At 44.6% G+C, this 22,878-nt stretch overlaps 1 protein-coding gene across 1 annotated transcript in view; it reads right to left on the reverse strand.

The window, feature by feature from the left end:
* The window catches only part of TRIM71 (tripartite motif containing 71), a gene marked incomplete at its 3' end in the record, with an annotated part of 65,807 nt that overhangs the window by 17,720 nt on the left and 25,209 nt on the right, over positions 1-22,878 (reverse strand). The window contains exon 2 of the mRNA XM_081286533.1: positions 1,634-1,801. Coding sequence (XP_081142659.1) covers positions 1,634-1,801 — 168 coding nt within the window. The remainder of the gene's footprint in view (positions 1-1,633; positions 1,802-22,878) is intronic.

Raw genomic sequence — 22,878 nt, forward strand, 5'->3', positions numbered from 1 at the left:
TCACACAGCAGCTTCTTAGCATCATATTTAATTTAGAAAGTTGAGCATGACAAACATTCATCTTCTGCCCCTTTTCTCAACAAAAGGTTCACCTCTGAGATTTCACCGTTTTAACCACCCTTCATAAGTTTCCAACAAATCATGAACTCATTTTTCTCCAAGAATGGCTGAGCTCACAAAGTGCACAGAGTACCAGCAGTTCTCTCACTTGTGATTCAAGGAACCCTGGAATATTTTCACAAGAACAAAAAAAAAGTGGAATAAAATTCCACCATTTAACAGATGAGGACCAGACACCTATAGTCCTTGAAGCTTCCCAGGAAATGCACCATGGAGGTTAGGCACCAGAATCTAGGAGGTTCTGGTGAGGCACTGTGGATGTACTAATTGTAGTGGCTTAAAACAGAACACACACTGGGCGTGGTGGCTATAAGGCAGGAGGATGGCAAGTCTGAAACCAGTCTCAGCAACTTAGACCCTGCTGCAAAACTTTTAAAAGGGCTAGGGTTGTAAGTCAGTGGGAAAGCGCCCTGGGTTTAATTTCCAGTAGGGGGAGCGAGGGGAGAATACACAAGCTCTTCATCTCTCTTCATCTGTGTGGACACCAATACACTGTCATACAACAAAGTAATAACCTGAACAGCAACCCCTAGGCACTGTGAAGGTCTTTTTAAGGAAAACTCTGGTTTTAACAGTGACAGAATGAGTCACTCCAGAAATACAGACTCTTAAATTTTAAAACTGCAGCGTCAGAAAATCTGACTCATGAGAAAAGACTTGTTTCAATATCATGCAGATGAACTGATAACTGCTTATAAACTCATTGAATAAAACCTGCCCTTCTCCAGAGTATATGATCTCAATTCTTCAGCTCTTCCAAATAAGGAACATATTTTCTTAAATGATTCACCTATTCAAATACTCCAGAAAGTAAATAATAAAAGTTTTCCATGCAATTTCTGCTAGAGCTTATTGAGCAATTTCTCTTGACTTCCAGCCTTATCCTACAACAGGGGGAATGTATGCCATCATGATTTTCTGATTCTTAAAACCTGGTCACCTGAATCAGACAAGAAGATTTAAAAGCAATCCAGGTACACTATTACCTAACCATGTTAAGAGACCTTTGTCAGCTCTCAATAGCACACATGCCCCTCCTTAATCCTAAAATTATAGAAATTCAACAGACAAGGGTTTTAAATAACCAAGTCTTGATCACCCAAAGACACTCTGGAAATTGTATAAAATGCTTTGTGTTCATCACTTCTCATCTGTAAATAAGCAAATCTGTTTAGGAAATACCCTTGCCTAAAAAGCATAAGTGTCCAGTTTCTGCAATCCTGGTTGAAGAATGCCAATGTCTACTTGAATTTGGGGAAAGGGCTGAAATTTCAGGTAACATAAAGGTATGTGATGGGGCCCATCTAGGTGTGGGGGGATGTAATAACTTGGGTCACATCCCTATCATCCTCCCAGGACAGTGCTAGGTACCCTGCATGGATGACACATGCACTCCTTGTGGTCATTATTCCACGTGCCCCCACATCACAGTCTGCCCAACTGTCTCCACATGCCGACTGACAAGTAGAGGGAAAGGTTCCCGGTAGGAGCAGTGAAAGGGATGGAGGCTGACCTGGATTGCCTGGCGTCCCTGCTGGGCATCTGCCAGCAGCTGGATGGTGAGTGCCCTCGAGTCCTGCAGCGCCTCCTGGAGGTAGATGAAGCTGTGGCCACCGTGTCGGCCCATTGTGCACTCCCGACAGATGGGCACAGAGCAAGTGTCGCAGTACAGGTGCAGCACCTGGGGACCAGAGAGAGGATACGTATGAGAGGTGCAGGGTGCAAGAGAGGAGAAAGCAACAGTGGTACCTTGGGTCCCAGAACCCCAAGGACCCTCTTCCCAACAAGCAGGCACCCTCCTACAGGTGCTTCCCTCTCGCTCTGCCCCAAAGCTAGCGGGGGAGCCCACCTTGGGTTGCGGGTTCAGTCATATCCCAAAAATTTTGGCCCTAATCATAACTGAAATGCTTCGACAAAGACACGGATGAAAACAATCCAACTCTCCGGGCATGAAGGATTTCCCGGCAACTCAGCTTAATCATCCAGATTAAAACTATGTCCCCGGGTTGCAAGAATATCAAAAGTTTCTGTGGCACTCCAGTCACTGGGTATGTGTTAAACATACCCAATGGTCAAGAGCCCGTTGATGAGGAGGAGGAGCTCAGCGATAGATCTCTTGCCTTGCATTCCTAAGGCACTGGGTTCAAAACTCAGCACCACATAAAAATAAATGAAGATAGATATTGTGTCCAACTAATATATATATAAATAAGGTTAATAAATAAAAACACCCGGGGCTGGGGATGTGGCTCAAGCGGTAGCGCGCTCGCCTGGCATGCGTGCGGCCGGGGTTCGATCCTCAGCACCACATACCAACAAAGATGTTGTGTCTGCCGAGAACTAAAAAATAATTAAAATTCTCTCTCTCACTCTCCCTTTGAAAAAAAAAAAAAAAAAAAAAAACACCCCACATGAAGCAGCTCTGAGCTCTCTACACAAGGCACACAGCTCGCATCTCCTGGGCACTCGAGCAAGCCACAGAGTTAAGGTAGTGGAACGGACATAAGCTAGTGTTAAAGCCAGCCAGCTTCTTGCCTTTCTTCTTCCTGCCAAGTTATTCCAAGAAGTTGAACCTGAGAGGCAGCCAGTGCTGAGAGAACTACTGTATGTGATGTTATACTCTTCCCTGGGGCCCTGCATCTGGGAAGCAGAGAGAAGGGCTGGCGCAACCTTCCCCTGTTGATAAACAAGGCACTCTCAAGAAAGCATGCTCCTTGGCACAGGGCACCCGCGTCGGGCAAGGAAACTTTTAGTGTGCAAGGAACCCGGGTGCTTTCCATATAGAGCAACACATGTATATCTCTGGGTGAGGGGAGGTTGTGGCGTGCTCAAGGATACAACAGTTAGCAAGGACACAGTAGGGCCTTCGGGCCTTCTAAAGAGCTGGTTCCAACACAAGCATGGCCTTGGCTACCTCATTCACCAGGCAACGTGGAGCTCCAGGGTGTGAGCCTCAGGGAGAGGCTGAACAGGAAGCAGCCAGGGAGGTGGGAGACAGACTGAGAGGCCTGGAGGCAAGCTCAGTCTGTCTCCCCGCTCAGAGAGGGGCTGGGGATGAGGCAAATAGTGGGAAAGTGGCTGCTTCTCTCTTTTGTGGTTTTTATTTTCTTAAACATCCAAAATTGTAACAGCTCCATAGGAAACATCCTCCCACATGGCTCAAGAAGGAGCTGCTCCACTTGGGGATATTGACAGGGAAGTGTATGGTCCAGCATGGACTTAGAAACTTAGAAGTTTAGAAGAAACTTCTGGATTCAGAAACAGGAAAAGTTAAAAGCTTTAGGATATTGGGTTTTTTTTTTAAATTAATTTTGTAAAGAAGTGGATCTGATGTAGGAGGTTTTACAGACTCCATACGATTATATGGACTCTACACAGAAAATGTGAAAAAGTTCCTAACTCCACTACCAGGTGAGAAAGAGCACTGCACAACTTTTCCAACAACAGCAGTAGCCTGAAGCCAGGTGGTGAGGATTTGCCTCCCTCAAGGCCAATTGCTTTTTAAGCAGGTCCACCTTTTTAGAGATGAGCTAATCCTTCTAATCTGTTAAAACTAAAAAATTCTCAAGCAAAATCTAAATACTAACCAAAAGATGCTAAGCTGGATAAATCCAGGAAAAATTCCTGGGCAGCCCTCCTCCACCCACCCACCCCCCTTTTATGAGGTGGTGCTAAAGCAATTCTACCAGTTTCAACAACCTCAGCCACATTCCTTCCCTTTGCTCCCTCCATTTGTCATGGGAATAAAGGGATCAATCCTATGCTAATGTGAAGTGTGAAAACCTTCTATCAGAAGGTTCCTTTTAAAATTAGAATAAAACACAGCTCTGAACCCTCAGAGGTCTTCCCCTTTCTACCAATCAGCTACGCAACTTGAGGCCACATCTATTTTCTTTACATCTTTTCTCAGGACAGCTGTGTGGACTGGCCAAAGGCTCCTAGCTTCCTTCAGGCTGTGGGTTCATGCAAACATAACAGCCTAGGACCGCTCTGCACTTCAAGGCCTGGGAGTGGAAAAGAACCTCCGGCTATTAACCAGAGGCCGGCCCGACCTGGCTGTGGGGCCATCTGTCCAGTCACCTCCTTTGACCTGCCTGAGCTTCAATCTCATCTGTGAAACAAACAGGAGGTCTGACTAGGAGACCCTTTCCAACCCTAAAATCCCAGGACCCCTCTCTAGGGACTTGACAACAGAAACCAAAGGGCTTCCAAGTAATTCTGGGCTGAACTGCGAAGCCGGGCCTGGACTGCAGTTGTGCAATTGCAAGAAGTTTTCTGAAGCTTGTTTGTTTAACCTTAAAACAGCTCGTATGATGTGCATAGGAGATCCCCTGTGAATGGTTAAGTCTTAAAGGACTCTGTGGTTACAAGTGGCCAGAAAAGAAATTCTGGCCAAAATAGGTAATGGCACGGTGTCCAGAGCCCCTGGTACAAAACTTTTCCATGCCCTTCCCTGGCTTGAGAGCCTGGATGCCTCCACAATGTGTCAAGGAGGCCTTGCATGCAATCCCACCTGGCACCTGTTTGACATGGGATCAGAGAGCCAGTGCTTCTGCCGTTCCGGGCTTCCCCAGCAACACCCAGAACTTACTTAGCATGCATGAGTCCCTGGGTTTCATACCCAGCATCACCAAAAAAAATGAAAATGGAAGTGGGGATGGGTGGGGGGGCCTCCAGATAACAAATAGGCTATTGTATTTAAACAACTACAATTTTTTAGAAAGAATGCATGGTCCAAAATTGTAAGATGAAATCAATTCTTGTGAGTTCTCCAGCTAAAAGTTGGGGTAAAGCTGGGAAGATTTCACAGCTCATTTAGGAGTTCCACATCTTATCTGCCTATAATTTCTAATATTGAAAAACCACAATTTCAAAGCTTGAAACACAACCCTTAGGTAAGCGTGTACATGGCTGCAATTTTCTTTGCAAGAACTGGAAGATTATTTTAAAGGAAGAAAGTAGACCATTGCAGAGGGTCCTGTGGCCAGAAATGTGGCAGCAGCCATGAACTGCTTCTCCTGGGACTGACCTGGGGTGGGGGTGGGGGTGGGTGGGGGATGGGCAAGTGGGGAAGAAGTCCTCTGGCGGCAGGAATTCCAGGGCCTAACACTGCCCATTTGGGGCTTCCCAGGCAGATGCATGGATACGCCCCTTCAGGCCTGGCGACAATCTGGCTGCCCCAGCTAAATGGAGCAGGTTTGACCTCTGACCCTACTAGTGACCACCCTCTTCCCTGCCCCCAGCTTCCAGAACGTCCCACCCACTGCCTTCCTCTCCCAAAATTTCTAAAATACCAGGCAGAGACAAAGACCTAGGAATGTAGGCCCAGCAGGAAAGGAACTGGGGGTGGGGGAAGGTTAAAAGAAAAATAAATAAATAAAAATACAAAGTAGGCAGGTTTGCTTCAGCCCGTGATGAAATAAAGTGCTTTGTTCATGAACAAGGCGTGCATGTATGTATGCTCGCCTGGAACCCAGTTTTATACTGTCTGTGGTCCAACAAGGGGCACACACACCCTGGGCCTCCTATTGGAGCCCCCCCACATCTGAAGAAAGAGCATCAGGTTTAAAGTACAGCTACCCATATCAAAAGAAGAATGTAAACTAAAAGGAAGGAGGGAGGGCAGCTTCTGATTGCCACGTGGTTTCAAGTTCATCAAAATTCCTTAACTGAGATATAGAAACTGCTGAAAATTTATTTTTTCAGATAGATTCCACATCCCTTAAAAATGATCAAGGATATTTACTTGGCCTCACACAGACTAGGGCTGTCCGGTAACTCCTGGACAGAAGGAGATCTCTTTACTCACCTAAGGGGGGGGGGGGGGTGTCTCGAGTTTCCCATTACAGAAAAGCAACAAATAAAATCATAAATCAAGTTGAGCATGTAAAGTCTACCATGAAACAAAGTCAATGACTTAACATCAAAACCAAATGATTTTAGATATAAGACTGAATGCCACTCTTCTGAAATCCAAAGTCCAAACCCTCAGCGGCCCCCACCCCCAAAAACCAGGCCATGTGCTGCCCTGTATCCCTGGCCTGGGAGGCCTGTAGAGAAGGAGGGAAGGAAGTAGAAACCTATTTTATGCACCACCATCACCACCCGTTCAAGAGGAGATCTGCTGAGGACAATGACGCAGGGCTGGGGGGATGGGTTTCCCCAAATATCTTTAATTTAAATAGATAGCATAAGTGCATTTATTTAAAAACAAAAATAAACACAAATGCAAGTACTTTTTCTAAATCTCCCCAGTGTAGAGCCCAATGTGGTGGTGTTCCCCTGTAGTCCTGCCTATAGCAGGAGGATCCCCTGAGCCAAGGAGGCCAGCCTGGGGAAGTTTGTGAGATTGTTCATTTAAAAAAAAAATCTGCTTCTCAGTGTCTACTGATAACCAAAAAATATGCCAATTTTTATGGACTCTACACATTTTTAAGTATGCAGAACTTTTTCACTTAACTATATTATTAACTTGCAGAATGTGTGTCACTCCGTATTAGAACTGCCTATTTTTTCCTTAATAGTTTTGGGGTATGTGATCATACCAATTTATCATAATTTAAAAGTTTTGACAGGCGTGGTGGTGCACACGTGTCATCTCAGCATCTTAAGTTCAAGGATAGCCCAAGCAACTTAGGGAGACCCTGTCTCAAAACAAAAAGGGCTGGATGTAGCTCATAGTTGAGCACCAACCACTTGGTTTAGTCCCCATTATCCCACCAAAATCTTCCTATTTCTTTGCAGGGAGAGGAGAAGCAATGCCATAATGAATATTCTTGTTCTATTATCTCAAATTTTTGATTTGGTAATATATTCCTTTTTAATTTTTGGAACTGGGGGGGGTTTGAACCCAAAGACACTTTACATTTATATCCCCAGCCCCTCACCACCACCACCACCACCCTCACCCTGTTTTAACTGCAGAGGCTGCAGTTGAACTTGGATGCTCCCAAGTCACTGGGATTACCATTATATGCCGCTGTGCACACCTTCAATTTGCTAACATATTCTAGATTCAATTGCTCTATCGCTTGATATGAAGACAATAGAGTAAATCTATTTCCAAGTGTGGATAGGAAGGATTCCCAAATTTAACATCTAAATTGGGTCAACCTCAACCTGTGAACAGCAAAGTGCCAGTCTGTGCACTTAGGAAGACCAAATTCAAAGGCAGCAGGGGGCCCCTGGCTGAGGGAGGCAGTGGGACTGAAGAAAGCAGCAAGCCTCACTGGGTGGGTTGTGCACAAGGGGTTTTCCCAAATGCAAGGGTGGGGGGGTCTTTTTAGGAGTCGGGTGTTTTTTATTTTTATTGTTGTTTTTTCCGCGTTGGGTTGGTTGGTTTTTGTTTTTGAGTACTGGGAATTGAGGCCAGGGGCACTTAACCACTGAGCCACATCCCTAACCCTTTTTGTATTTTGAGACTCCTTCTCACTGAGTTGCTCAGGGCCTCACTATATTACTGAGACTGGTTTTGTTTGACTTGCAATCCCCTCCTGCCTCAGCCACTATGCCCAGCTAGATGAGGGCATTTTTAGAAGTGGATGGGTCTCAGGTGAAATAAAATAAAAGGGATGTTAACAATTTTTTTTAAATTATGAACTCTAGGGGCACCATAAAAACATCAGTGAAACAAACTATAAGAAGCCCCATATAAATTCACAATCATCATTCAAAATCTAAAAGGTGCTCTGGAATCAAGTTTTTACTTGTCAAAAACCAGAAACTGGGGGCTGGGGATGTGGCTCAAGCGGTAGCGCGCCCGCCTGGAATGCTTACGGCCCGGGTTCGATCCTCCAGCACCACATACAAACAGAGATGTTGTGTCTGCCAATAACTAATAAATAAATAAATATTTTAAAAAAAAACAGAAACTGTATATAAGGTGACTACAATCTGTTGAGGTTTTGTTTTTGTTTGCTTTTTTTTTGGGGGGGGGCAGTGCTTGGAATGGAACCGGGGGTTCATATATGCTAGGAAAGCACTTTATTGCTAGCCCTTACAATTTTTGAAACGGATCTCGCTACCGGATCTCGCTACCGTAAAGGCTGGCCTCAAATCTGCAATCCTCCTGTCTCAGCCTTCCAAGTAGTTAGGGTCAAAACGTGCCACAGCAACAAATATCCTCTATTCTTAAAAATGACTAAGGCAGCTTTTAAAGTTCTCATAAAAGAGGAGCACGTGAGATAATTCTGCCAAAGTATACATATTTCCAAACAATACAAAATGTTTGTCAAAATATTTTTAAAGGGCTGGAGATGTGGCTCAAGTGGTAGCGCGCTCGCCTGGCATGCGTGAGGCCCGGGTTCGATCCTCAGCACCACGTACAAACAAAGATGTTGTGTCCGCCGAGAACTAAAATAAATAAATATTAAAAAATATATATATATATATATTTTTTTAAATTGGGTGAGGTGGCACAGGACTGTAATCCAAGGAACTTGGGAAGACTGAGGCAGGTGGATGGCAAATTCAAGGCCAGCCTCAGCAATTTAGTGAGACCCAATAAAATAACAAGACCCTGTTTCAAAAAGGACTAGGGAATGTAACTCAGAGGTAAAGCACCCCTTGCCATGTGCCTAATCCCCAGTATGAAGCGGGGGCGGGGGGGATTTTTTTTAATACCAGAACTGGCATGAAAATGACTTATGATCTTTACTTATATCATTTAATGAGTTTTTATACTTCACTACTGAAACACTATTTCTTTTTCATTATTTTGTAGTACCCTTGCCTGTTTTCCACATGCGATATAAACCTTTTAGATTTTTGCAGCACTGAGGATTGAATTCAGAGCCTCACACATACGAGGTGAATTGCTCTATCACTGAACTACATCCCCAGCCCTTTCTTTACTATTATTATTTTATTTTGCTAAATTGCCCAAGCTGGCCTCCAACTTGTAAGATCCTCCTGCTTTGGCATCCAAAGTAGTAGGGACTACAGGCATATGCCACACCTGAATAGTGTCAGAAATTTTGAATGTCTTAGCTATGCATGTAACCTATCTATAGGGAAGGCAGGGGGACATCCAACAAGAGTACAACGTGGGGTCAGAGTCATCTACTCAGTCTAAATGACATTTTTAGGCTCCATGAAGGAAGAAGGCAATTTGGAGCCTGGTGCAGTGGTGCTCACCTCATCCCACCAACTCGGGAGGCTGAGGCAGAAGGATCAAGTTCAAAGCCCATCTCAGCCACTTAGTAACACCGTGTCTCAAATTAAAAATAGAAAGGGCTAGGGATATAGTTCAGTATTACTATAAATGAATTACTGATTCAAATTAATTATACTGATGAATCTTAAAGGCAGAGGACATACTGCACAATTCCACTTATGTGAAGGGAAAATAAATTGTAAAAATATGAAAACAGTAGTTACAGATTAGAACAGGAATGGACTGGAGGTCTGGGACCTCAATGGAATTGTTCAGGAGTGATAGAAATGTTATCTTTGTGGAAGGAAGGACTACATAGGTGTATATCATCATCAAAGCTCTAATCATACATTTGATATGCCCCCAGAAAAGGGACAACCACCCAATAACCTAAGTGTTAACGGGGTGAGGCTTGAAGCTCAGCCTCAGCAAGGACCTAAGAAAATACTCACTAAGCCCATAAATGCCTTTACTCCCAGGGCCCACAAACTTTGTTTCTAATAGATTGCTACCATTCTTTCTCCACAATTTTCTTATGAGATATTCTTTTTCCTTGGCTCTCCACTACAAATAGTATTTTATTGTTTGTTTTTTGGGGGGAGTATACCAGGGATTGAACTCAGGGGTACTTAACCACTAAGCCACATCCCCAGCCCTTCCTATTTTTGAGATAGGGTCTCCCTAAGTTGCTCAGGACCTCCCTAAATTGCTGGGGCTGACCTTGAACTTGTGATCCTCCTGCCTCAGCCTTCCAGAGAAATATTATCTTAATTCTGTCTCCCAAGAGGGAAGTATGGACTAATTCCCTGGAAGTTTTCAAAAAATTAGAACGGAGTCCGATTTACAGCGTCACAGGCAGCCAGCAGTCAAGCAAAGCCCTATGAAATCATTAGAGTCCCAGCTGCCACCCAGCATGCATCTGACCTCTGGTGTACTAATGAGTGGCCCAAGCAGCTTCCAGCCACAAATAAAAGAGATTTGCCCTAACACTGAGATCACTGCCCACATTAAATTATAGATTTTCAAGCCAGATATAAAAAAGATAGATTTTGACAGAGACACAGAGTTTACCTGTTGCCCCTAAGGTTGCAAAAAAGCAGGGCAGGTTTTAATCCGTTGAGTCGTGGATAGGAGTCAAGAGTATCTGGGAACTAACTTGGGGGTGGGTGGTAGGGATCCAGACTCTGTAGGTGGCCGTGTAACTCAGTCCTGCCTCTTAAACAGAGGACAACATTGTACACCTGAAACCCTTCGGCTCCCTAAAGTAGCAAAGGAGGTTTCAATTGCGTGTGTGGTGGGGATCATGTAGACAGGTGGCTATTTTTTTTTAAAGCAAGGGAAAGTACTCATTACCTGGGGGAAATTATCCAAGAGGAAGAGTAATAAGAACACAGATAAGAATAAACTAAAGTTTTTTAAAAAATATTTAGAGGGCTGGGGTTGTGGCTCAGTGATACAGCGTTTGCCTGGCAAGTGTGAGGCCCTGGGTTCGATCCTCAGCACCACATAAAGATAAATAAAGGACGTGCTGGGGATGTGGCTCAAGCGGTAGCTAGCGTGCCTGCCTGGCCTGCATGCAGCCTGAGTTCGATCCTCAGCACCACAAACAAAGATGTTGTGGCCGCCGAAAACTAAAAAATAAATATTAAAAAAAATTCTCTCTCTCTTTAAAAAAAGATAAATAAAGGTACTGTGTTCATCTACAACTAAAAATTTTAAAAAATATATTTGGAAAGCCACCCTTTCCACTTTTTTTTTTTAAATATTTATTTTTTAGTTTTCGGCGGACACAACATCTTTGTTGGTATGTGGTGCTGAGGATGGAACCTGGGCCGCACGCATGCCAGGCAAGCGCGCTACCGCTTGAGCCACACCCCCAGCCCCACCCTTTCCACTTTTAACAATAGAGTCAAAATTCTCTTCTCTCTCCCATTCCAGTATTATTTATATCTTGGGTAGCTGGACCCCTACATTACACTCTGTTGCCCAATGTTCTGGTTAAGGTTCATGAGTCAGTTATGGGGTAAGAAAAGTCCAACTCTGCTCTTCCTGGTGGTCCATGATTACAGGCCAGATCTGTAGCCAATGTTACAAGACAGTAACCTTCCAAGCACTGTGTCTGAATCAATAGCAAGTACTTAGTGATGTAGGAATTTTGTTTTACTACAGAGTTACTCATTGGTGAGGATTATTTAAATTGGGAAGGGGACCAGGGACCAATCCTAGGATGACCCACATATGGCTTCTAATCCTTTTCAGGGCAGTGATGTGCTCCTTGGCAGGGAGAGGCCAGGGAGGGAACTGGGGCTTGTCTGTGAGGCAAGGAGATTTGTTGCCAAGCCCCAAGTTGAGCTTGAGCTGCAGTACCCAAAACTGCCTCATGGAGAAGGGTATTCAGATCGGCAGCCAGAGCTGGGGCGGTGGAGCAAGCAGCAGGGGAATCCTGTATTCAAAGCCAGCCCCAGCAAAAGTGAGGGGCGCTAACCAACTCAGTGAGACCCTGTGTCTAAATAAAATGCAAAAAATAGGGCTGTGGATGTGGCTCAGTGGTCGAGTGCCCCTGAGTTCAATCCTGGGTACCCCCTCCACCACCACCACCCCCAAAAAAGAAAGGAAAAAACAAAAACAGAAGCTAGACTTGTTCTTGCAGCACTTCCTCTTTCCCCAGAGCCTTAACAGTTTTCTCAAGCAAAAGGCAAAAAAAATCAGCCAGAGCAAAGAGACCTCAAGCAAAAGCTCTGGTGCAGAAGAGAAGCCTTGGCCCTGTCAAAAAGTTTGTTTTTAAAAAGCCCTTTTAAAATACCAGTGTGTTAGGCAGAATATTTAAAGTGCCTCCCTCTACTAGGAAACCTAACCCCATGGATACCCCTACAAATGACAAAGGGGAAATGGGGCCAGCCAGAGAGCCCAGGCCAGGCCAGCTGCTTCAAAGGACTTCCCAGAGATGAAAACCACCTGTCTGTCCCAATATAGGGAGTAACCTGAGGAAGGCTCTCTGGTGAGGGCAGGTACCACTGCACCTACCATCCCCAAAAGGAAAGCCCACACTGGCCAGGTGTGGTGGGCACATATGTAATTCCAGTGGATCAGGAGGCTGAGGAAGGAGGATCTCCAATTCAAACCACCTCAGCAACTTAGCAAGACCCTAAAGCAACTTAGATCCTGTCTCAAAATAAAATATACGGGGATACGGCTCAGTGGTTAAGCATTCCTGGATTCAATCCCTAGAAAGAAAAAGAAAGCAAAGAAAGACCCACACTGCAGAAGACAACAGTGTCCTTCTATTAGCCATCAATGATGGAAAGGGGTCCTAGGAAAGACAATGGGGAGAAGGCAAGTGAAATTAGACAAACAGCTCAACAGAGGGTGGCACAGGGAGCCAAGGTGAGCCAGCAAAGCTAGCCCCACACACAAAAAAAGAACTGGGCAGCAGAAAATTGGAATTGCAGAGCTAAGAGGTATGTGACCTAGTGAAGAAGGGCTCAGCCTAGCTGGGACCACATGGAGAGAAATCTATTAACTGCACTGGGTCACTTTAGAGGCCAAACCAGTAATGGCTGTTGGGCCTGGCTCAGACCAGAAATGAAGCCTCAGCCCCTTGGAGTTTGCCACCAGTGTGCACAGCTCTCCACAGCGGCACCCTGCAGAAGCAGAAATTACAGTAGGTACAAGGACCAAAAGAAATGATCCTGAGAAAGTCAGGGAATCCCAACACAGCCAGGCCAGCAGGACACAACTAACTGGCCATCAGACAAATCAAAAGAGCACCACTTGGGGGCATTGAAGCCAAGTCACTGGAGCCAGACTCCTCTTTGGAACCTTGAATTCCTGGTATTATTCAACATTTTTCTTCTTCCTTCTTTAACTTGGAGAGGGTGGACAACAAGGATTGAACTCAGAGGCACTTAACCACTGAGCCACATCCCCAGCCCTATATATATATTTTTTTAGTTGTAGTTGGACTCAATACCTTTATTTCACTCATTTATTTTTATGCAGTGCTGAGGATCAAACCCAGGGCCCCGAGCAAGTTAGGCGAGCTCTCTACTGCTGAGCCACAATCCCAGCACCCCAGCCCTATATTCTTCTGAGTTGCTTAGCACATTTTTTGCTGAGGCTGGTTTTGAACTAGTGAAAGCACATCGTAGTATCAGTTGTGTAATCCAAGATTTCAGAAATTAGGGAACTAGAGAACTTAAATTGGTTTCTCAGTGGGTCCTGAAATCTGTCTGGTTGCATCTGGATGAAACTGTTACTCATTTTGGCTATAACCTAAATCAGGAGAGGGAAAGATAAAAGGTAAGAAAACATTTGGCTCAAATGGACCCTCACAATGAATTCCTGGCCCCTGCAGCTTTTTCCTTAGTCTTCCACCACATTCACCCTGGCTGCATCTAAGGCTCCTCCCCTGCAGGTGCAGGCCTGTGGCACTGAGCAGCTGTGGCAAGCACCCTGGCTCTCCCAGGGTCTCCCTCCTTGAGTCTCAACCTGATCCATTTTAAGAGGCAGCTCTTACAACTTAGCCTACACTCAAGTTGTGGCCTTTAAGGCCACCATATCCTTCCTTATCTAGTATGCTGTGTTTACTGCTAATGTTTATCCTACTCACATGGAATTTAAGAGCCTGGGGAGGTTATAAAACAACTCTTACCAGCAACACCCTCTTCACTCCCCAAAATGGCCTGGTTTGGAAAACACACGGCAGAGAACCAACCAGATTATGCTAAGCAAGGTAAGAAAAATTCACCCAAAATTGACAGGAAAATTATATTCTGTATAACTGACTCCCTTTAACCACGGAAGCAAGAGACGCTGTGGAGAGGTGATGTGGGAAGGGCTTCCTGGCACCACAGGGTGCCAGAGGGTGAAACACAGATCCAGTTAAAAGCGGCATACTGCTCCTGGTCCATGTGTAGAAGAATCTGGAGTAAAAAGGAGGAGAAAGCTTCCCAGCAAGGGTGTACTCCCTGGCCAAGTGGCCTTGAGGAACAGAAATTACACTAACCCTGCTAGTCATCTAGACATGGAAGAGGGCCAGAGCATGCATTGGACCATCTTGTGTTGAGTCAGGAAATCTGGGTTCAAACATCAATATTACGCTTCTCCCAATTCTTCGTGATAAGTTGGCTGCTTATCAAGTGACCCTGACTCAAGTGCTTATAAGCAAGCTGCTTATACCCATGAACCAGGGATCAGACACTGGTGCTGGAGAAGAATCCATCCTAAGAAACTACATGAAATTTAAATGCTGATAGCAGTTCTAAACAGGAAGGAGAGGGAGGCCCAGAGGGCTCTAAGGGTTCAGGTTAGTAGGGTTCGGGTTAGTCACGTGCAAGGCAGGATGGAGAATGAGCTGGGAAGCCACTAAAGGCCTTTTGGCCAGCCTTCTCCAGGGCTGCTATTTGTTTGCTCACTGAAAAGAATCGTGAAAGATTCCTTAAATAAAACTGGGGGAAAGAGACTGAATAACAACCTCTGGCCCAAACATGGCCAAACTTCCTCTGCAGGCCACACTGCCTGCCCACAAGGCCATGTTAACCACGAATCCCAGTGCATGCACTTCCTCCAGTCCCAGTCCAGTAGGAGGAAGGACTGACTTAGGCCAGCAGTTACAGGTTTGGGGGAGAAAACGAGAAACACTGGGCCTGGGATGTAATTTCAATGGACTTCTTAAGTTGTAAAGTCTGACATCAGCCTACAGGTGTAAACAGGAATGGGTGTGGTGAAGGCTCCAGACAAGGAAGATTATTAGGGGGGGAACATGTCAGTCTTGCTCTGTCAGCACCCATGTTAACTACAGGCCCCATTCAGCACGGCGCCACAGGAGATGCCAACCACCTCACCTTTAGGCCTCTCTCTCCTCCATGCTGGGTGCTACTACCCGCTCGGGACTATAGAAGATTTCCAAAAAGTTTCAGAAGCACCTAATTAGCACTGCCAGGCCTCCTTTCCCTTACCCAACAACTCTGATTTAGAAGCAGTAAGCTCCATAAAAGAAGCCTTCAGCATGACTCCCAGGGCCCTGAAAAAATGATCACTTTATGAATCATTCTACATGTAACAAAATTAAAGTTGTGTTCTTTAAAAAAAGAAAGAAAATGATGATGATGGCGACAAGGACAGCTGGGTGCAGTGGTACACGTCTGTAATCGAAGTGGCCTGGGAGGCTACGACAGGAGGATAGCAAGTTCAAAGCCAGCCTCGGCAACTTAGGGAGGCACTAAGCAATTTAATGAGGCCCCATCTCAAAATAAATAAATAAATGAATGAATGAATGAATGAATGAATGAATGAATGACAGGGGAGGCTGGTACAGTGCTTCCCTCTCATGCACAAGGCCCTGGGTTCCATCCCCAGCACACAAAACAAAACAAAAAACAAGGGCTTGGGGATGTGGCTCAGTGATTACGCACCCCTGGGTTCAATCCCCAGTACCAAAAAACAAACTTTCAATCCTAAAATCATGAATAAATATTCAGGCTATTTTAGGGAAATCCAAATTCAATCATGAGTGGTAATATCTAGGTGAATTTATGGATTTTCCTAAAAAGGCCACTTATAATCAATTTAAGTGGACTGCACTTATCTCTGTTCCTCCCAACAAAACATGGATTCTAGCCAGAACACTGTGGTGCTTGTGCATGCCTGTAATCCCAGCGAACTCAGGAGGCTGATACAGGAAGATCACAAGTTTGAGGCCAGTTTCAGCAACTTAATGAGGACCTAAGCAACTTAAAAAGACCTTGTCTCAAATAAGGGTTGGAGAAGGGTTTGAGGTTGTAGCTCAGTGGTAAGGCACCACTAGGTTAAATGACCAGTACCAAAACAGACACCTGGATTCTATTTCCCTTCCCCTTCAACCGAGGCTGGCCTTGCAATCTGTCTTGCCTAACGAAAGAGCCCAGCAGCCCATTCTGAGAAGACCAGAGAATGGCACAGAGGAAAACCCAGTCACTCTGGTTTGTTATCTATTAAAGAACAGAATCAAGGTTTTACAAAATAGGGCTGAGGGTGTGGCTCGGTGGTTGAATGCCCGGAGTTAAACCCCTGGTACCAAAAAGAAAAGAAAAAGAGAGATCCATGGATTCCATCCCACAAAGCCTTAATCAGAAAGAAGGCACAAAGAATAATGAGAGGAAAAGTCAGGTCTCTAAACCCAACAGCTGCTCACATCCTAGAGTTCCAACCGTCTAAAGCATTTTTTTTTTTTTTTTAACAAAACTGTTAGAATGAGAACACCTAGGCAGGCTTCCCTAGGGGCCAACACTGAGATTTCTTCCTACTGGTACACCCTAAGCCACACTCTCTCACCCAAAATCAAACTCCAAATGTGATGTGCCTGTGATCCAGATATAATCTTGTTTCTGGTTTTGTGGTGCCAGGGACAGAACCCAAGTCCTCACCAACCAATCTTATTTCTATACTACTTGCTTGATAAATGCAGATAGAGAGGGCTGGAGGTGTAGCTCAGTGATAGCGAATCTGCCTAGCACTGTGTGCAAAGCCCTGGCTTCCATCCCCAGCAATGCAAAGAATAAAAATATATGCTATATGCGGTACCATGTTGCAGATCAGAAGCAAACTAAATGTCTATCAACAGGGGAACTAGCTAAATAATTGTTAAATCGATTCATTTTAAAAATGAAAAGCCAAGACACATATCTATGGAAAACATAAGGAACAGAGTAATGTACATGGTATGCTACAACTTGAGAGAGAGAGAGAGAGAGAGAGAGAGAGAGAGAGAGAGAGAAATAGGTACAAGTATTTCCTGCTCAGCAAATCAACAGTAAGATGTATGTATGTCACAGATTAATTGTGTATTTTTTTTAACCCCACACCAAATGGGTGTTTATGTAGTTGCCTGGGGACAGGGGTGTTACTGGGGACTGAACCCAGGGTGTCTCAAGCATGCTAGGCAAGTACTCTACCACTGAGCTACATACCCAGCCCACTTACTTAGAATGTAATGAAACAAACACCTTTTGCTAGTCCCTTCTTATTCCTAAAAAAACTCACCAAGACAATACTACACATTTAAGATATGAAATACCAGATATTAACATGATGTAATGAAAACTGAAAGAGAACAACAAAATATAAGGGAGTGTTCACAGTGTGATCTTGTATATGTGAATGGAGGGATGTCTTTTTCCCTCCCCCAAACCATAAAAGTTAGAATGATATATACGAGATCATTAAAAGTTAGTTATCCTTGGGGGGCTGGGATTGTGGTTCAGTGGTAGCGTGCTCGCCTTGCACATGTGAGGCCCTGGTTGGATCCTCAGCACCACATAAAAACAAAATAACGATATTGTATCCAACTACAACTAAAAATATATATATATATTTTTTTTTTAAAGTCATCCTTGGGTTAGGATAACTAGCAGTTTGTTTTCCAAGTTTTCTCAGAGGGCATAAATGCAGAGCTTAGCCACTGAGCTGTGTCTAAATACTTACTAGAATCAAGCCCTGTGCCAGGTGCCTTACACGTATTAACTTGTTTGATCCTGACCACTGCCCTATGGGATAGCTGGTTAACACACTCTTTTACAGATACAGAAGAAACTGGCGCACGAATAGTTTAATTTGCCCAAGGACTCGACTAGAACGTGGTTTCAGGGCCCACATAGAAACCGCTAGGCCTTGTATACCTAAAAAGAACAAATTTTTAAAATAAATAATGTAAAAATTAAAAGAAAAAAAAAAACTACTAGGCTTTTGCTGCCTCTAACAGTAATAATACACCCCCTGGCACTGCCCTGAAAAACATCTCTAGAAACCTTCAGGTGTCCGCTTAGGGTTTATAACTCGATGGCAGAGGCATTTCTATCTGTGCATCATCAACCAAGACTAAATCTAATTGCTTTCTTTCTCATAATTTCCAAACTCCACAACTCTCCACAGCTCAAGCCTGTAATCCCTGAGACTCGGAAAGGCTGAAGCAGGAGGATGGCAATTTCCAGGCCAGCACTGTCTCAACGTAGACAAATACAAAGGGGGCAGAGTACCTTTGGGTTCAACCCCAGCATGGGACACGAACATGGACAGACACACACACACACACACACACACACACACACACACACACCTTCCATAGCAGTGAACCTAATACAATGTCTGACCAAATGTTGTGTTGCTTTGGGTCCCTGTTCCTAAGGCCTCACCTCTGAGGTCCCCACTCTATCATACTGAACCACTCACTCATCCTGGCTCCCAAGACCTCAGATTTCTATAAAACCCCTGGGGCATAAGCCCAGTAGTGGAAACGTAGAGAAGCTGGAAAAACCTATTTATCTGCCTCCCAATCCCCACCCTCCCCCGGGTCATAGTGAAGGAACACAGTCCTTAATGTTCTTTTCTAAGATGTGCCCCAGGGGCTGCCGCTTGGGCCGTGACACTGTCCCCGTCACCAATTTCACTCCTGGCCCCATGATCCAAAAGGCTACCCCCAGGGAATCTGTGATCAATTTAGTCCCAGGCTGAGGAGCAATCAAGAAATAGCAGAGTCCAAGATGGCAGCTGGGCCAATACACTCTTTGTTCCTGCTGGTTCCCTGGGGCCCACTGCAGCAGGGGGGTTCCAGGCACAGGCTCTCCCCCAGTGAATAGCTTCTTGCAAGTGGGAAGGGAACACAAAATTCCTTCCTGGTCCTCCAAAACAGAAGGCTGTTCCTATATTTGGGGGATAAAACTCAGTTTGCATTTCTTTGGCTCCCTTTCTGCTATTTTGAAATAAAATTAAGTTCCAAATAATTAATTTTTCTATGATTAATGTCACCAGAGGTAATTAACAGTACAATCGCCTGATCCCTCTCCAAGCTGCCAGCTCTCCAATAAGAGGAGGAAGAAAAGACAGGCCTTAAACAACTGGATATTTAGCCAGGAGAATTCAGTTAAAGTCAGGGAAGGTATTAATAGGAATTAAGTCAATTCTATAAATTCTTTTTCCCCACCATGGTACTGGGCATTGAATCCAGGGCCTTACACACGCTACCACTGAACTACATCCTCATCCTTTTTTTTTTTAATTCATTCATTTATTTACTTATTTATTTAGAGACAAGGTCTGACTAAGGCGGAGGTTGGACTCAAAAATTGCAATCCTTCTTCAGCCTCCTGGAGAGCTGGGATTACAGTTATCTGCCACCACACTCAGACATATTCTCCTTGTTGGCATAGCTATTTGTCAGCTGTATTCAGCTGTTACTAATGGTATTCAATTCTTTTGCTAATTGTAGCCTAAAATTCAAATTCTATCATCTACTTAGGAAATTTCTTTAAAAGCCTCCCACCCCAAAGAAACACCTCCAAACAAGGTTTTAAAATGCTCACGTTTAGTGAACATTTTTGTAGTCATGTTTTATGGAATGGAACTTTTCTCAAAGTCCTGCTCACAAAATTTAAAAAAAAAAAACAGGAAGGTAGAGAGGCTTCTTTTTAAAACAATAGTAATTTGTTTTCCATTTCATACATTTTGATAAACTTTTCTATTTCAACCCTTCTCCCTGCCCACACCTCAGAGTTTCTAATTAGAATGGGGTGGTAGGTGGGGGTGGAGAAATAACTTGAGATTTCAGGATCTGATCAATGCAACATGTTAGGGGCAGAGCACAAGGTCAAAAGGAAATGATTAATCCCACAAGAGAAACAAGCGGATGGGGCAGGGAATGGTCCCCCTACAAAACCCTAGCTAATAAGTAGGTCAAAACACACTCTGCTTAGCAGGGCTTTCTTCCCAACCAGAACTCTGCAGTTCATCTGAAGACACATTTTTTTAAAATCCAAAGAACTAGTCTACACAGGCTAGTTTTTCTTAAGAGGTTATTTTGGTTTGACAATTACATTCCAGTTGTTGCAAAAGGGAGTCCAGAACTAAGCAGGAAGGAGAATGACTCTAGTCACTGGGATGACTAAGACATTCTATGACAATTTCCATTTCTGGCAGGAACCACGCTGGTCACTACTAATGCAGAGAATATTTCAGGGCTATTTAAAAGAAGTTGCTAGTCAAGATGTACAATATGCCTTTGAAATGCTATGACATCAGCACTCTGAAGTATATAAATAGGTCAAACCCAAAAGGAGAGGGAAGGGAAATGGCTTGCCAAAGTCCTTTTGGGAAAAGATTCTCCTCTTTAGTTTTTCACACTCCCTCAGGCTGTCAACGAATCACACACAAAAATCTGTATTCCCGATATTGATGAAAACTTGCCCCTCTAATCACATCCACCCATACAAAACCTGAATGAACTGCTTCAACACCTTTCCTACCTCATCTCCAAAAGAGCCATGGAGACAGTGAAGCTGAAGGCTGGTCACCATGGGCCTGAGGACCACAAGGGCTAAGTTCTGAAACCATTCAGGTCAAGAGGGGTTTGGTTCCACTTTTCTTTCTCCTCACTCCCCCAAAGGAAGTGGGGGCTGAGGGCTGAACTTGGCACTTTACCACTGAGAAGCATCCCTAGCCCTTTTTTTTTTATTTTTTTAATATTTTTTAGTTATACACGGTCACAATATCTTTATTTTGTTTATTCATTTTTATGTGGTGCTGAGGATTGAACCCAGTTCCTCACAGAGGCAAGCACTCTGCACTGAGCCACAACCCCAGCCCCCGTTTTTTACTGTTTGAGACAGGGTTTTGCTAAGATTTCTGAGGCTGGACTTGAACTCGCAATTGTCCTGTCTTAGCCTCCTTAGTTGCTGGGATTGCAGATTGCAGGCATGTGTCAGGTCTAGCCAGTTTCACTTTTTTTTTTTTTTTTTTTTTTTTTGGTGGTTGAATGCCTTTATTTTATTTGTTAATTTATTAATTTTTTTAATGTGCTGCTGAGGATCGAACCCAGTGCCTCACACATACTAGGCAAGCACTCTGCCACTGAGCTACAGCCCCAACCCCTGGTTTCACTTCTTAAATACAAAAACACCTTGCTTGGAAAGGAACTGAAGATAAACTCCAAGAACACTTTCGGTCAAAAAGTCAAATGAGCGAGATGGGAGCCGCCTTCAACCTGTGTGCACAATTTGTCCTGGGACCTGGCAATCCCTCCACTTGTGTGCACAATTATGAATGTGTTCTTTCTGGAAAGTATATGCATGCACAGGTGCCAGACTGTCAAGATGGTCCCAGCAAACTGTAAGACCGAGGCCTCGGCAACTTAGTGAGGCCCTAAAGCAAAGTGAGACCCTGTTTCAAAATTTTAAAAGGCTGGGATGTGGCTCAGTGGTTGAGTGCTCAAGTAACTACAGCCTAGCAGTACCTGGTTCTTCCCAACCTTATCCATCCAAAATGAGGTCTCTGCAGCTTTCAAATCTAAATTGGAGTATTGGAGTTATCCTGTCCTCAGCTTAACAGCCCCCTCCCCATAGCCCAAGGCCTATTTCTTGAATTAAAACAGAAGAGTACCTAGGATGTGGTGGTACCTGCCAGGTATCTTAGCTACTCAGGAGGCTTAGAGAGAAAGGAGCCTTGGCAACTGAGAGACCGCATCTTCAAATGACATTTTTGAAAGGGGCTGGTAAAATGGTCAAGTGTCCATGGGTTCAATCCCCAGTACCTAAAGTGGGGGGAGAGTGCTTTGAAAAAAATTTTGAAGTCTCATAACTCCTCCCCAGACCCTTGTACTGCAAGGGGACTCACAGTCCGGGGGTGGGGGTGGAGTGGGGTGCTAGGGGGGCCCTGAGTTCCATGAGTCTCCATTACTCTGCCCTGGTTCCACATGATGCTTTCTGGGAATCAGCGTCCCAGCGGCTCCCAGCTAACCAGGGAATCCCACTACCCCCAAAGACCACTTAAGCTTTGCTCCTCAGCCTGTACCCTGCCCCAGGTGTCTCAACCTGGTGACTGAGACTGAGAGGCATCTGGCATTTAGAAACTGCCTGGAGAAAGAGAAAGTAACCTCAGGTCCTCTGCTTCTCAACAAACCTAGGTGCATTTTTGAGCCTCCTTTCTGGAAAAGAAGCATTATTTAGCCACATAAAATGCTGAGGAAGGGGGTGAAGAATTAGCAAAAAACTGCCCCCTTATTTCTGCAGTAGAACCCTTCCCACAGCCTCATTCCCCGGGAGACAAGTGAGACCAGCTAACTTCTGCAGACACAAGTTTGTGGACCAGACCCTGCAGAACTCCCTTGACAGGATTCCTCTAACCTGCAGAACCCAAGGCAGAGGGAAATGCACCCTACCCTGGGGTGCACAACTGCTGGGACACACCCTGGTTTCATCTCATTGTGTGTAGTATGCCATTTAGATATAGGCAGTGGCTCTCCTTATCTCTAACAAATATGGAATCCAAGGCAAAGAGAGGTGAACTTACACCAGTGTGATTAGCAGCTCTCAGCCACTCTTGTAGAAACTGCTTCCAAACATGTTATTTCTAAAATGTGCCCTGTTGCAACAGGCAAGGGAAGGGAACAGCGTTCTGTGTTGAGAGTCAGCTGAGCCAAGACTCAAGGCAAATTTGGGAAGGGCCAAATCACAGGTGAATCTCTTCAGGGGTCAGCACATTCTTCTGACCCATGAGAAAGGGACAGCCATCAAGTGAGCACAGAGCTGAGCTCACAATAAATGCTGGATGTGCACTTGCCAAAGGTCTAAAGGCAAATC

This window comes from Spermophilus citellus (genome assembly GCF_964194105.1).
Source record: "Spermophilus citellus genome assembly, chromosome: 3".
Lineage (NCBI taxonomy): Eukaryota > Metazoa > Chordata > Mammalia > Rodentia > Sciuridae > Spermophilus > Spermophilus citellus.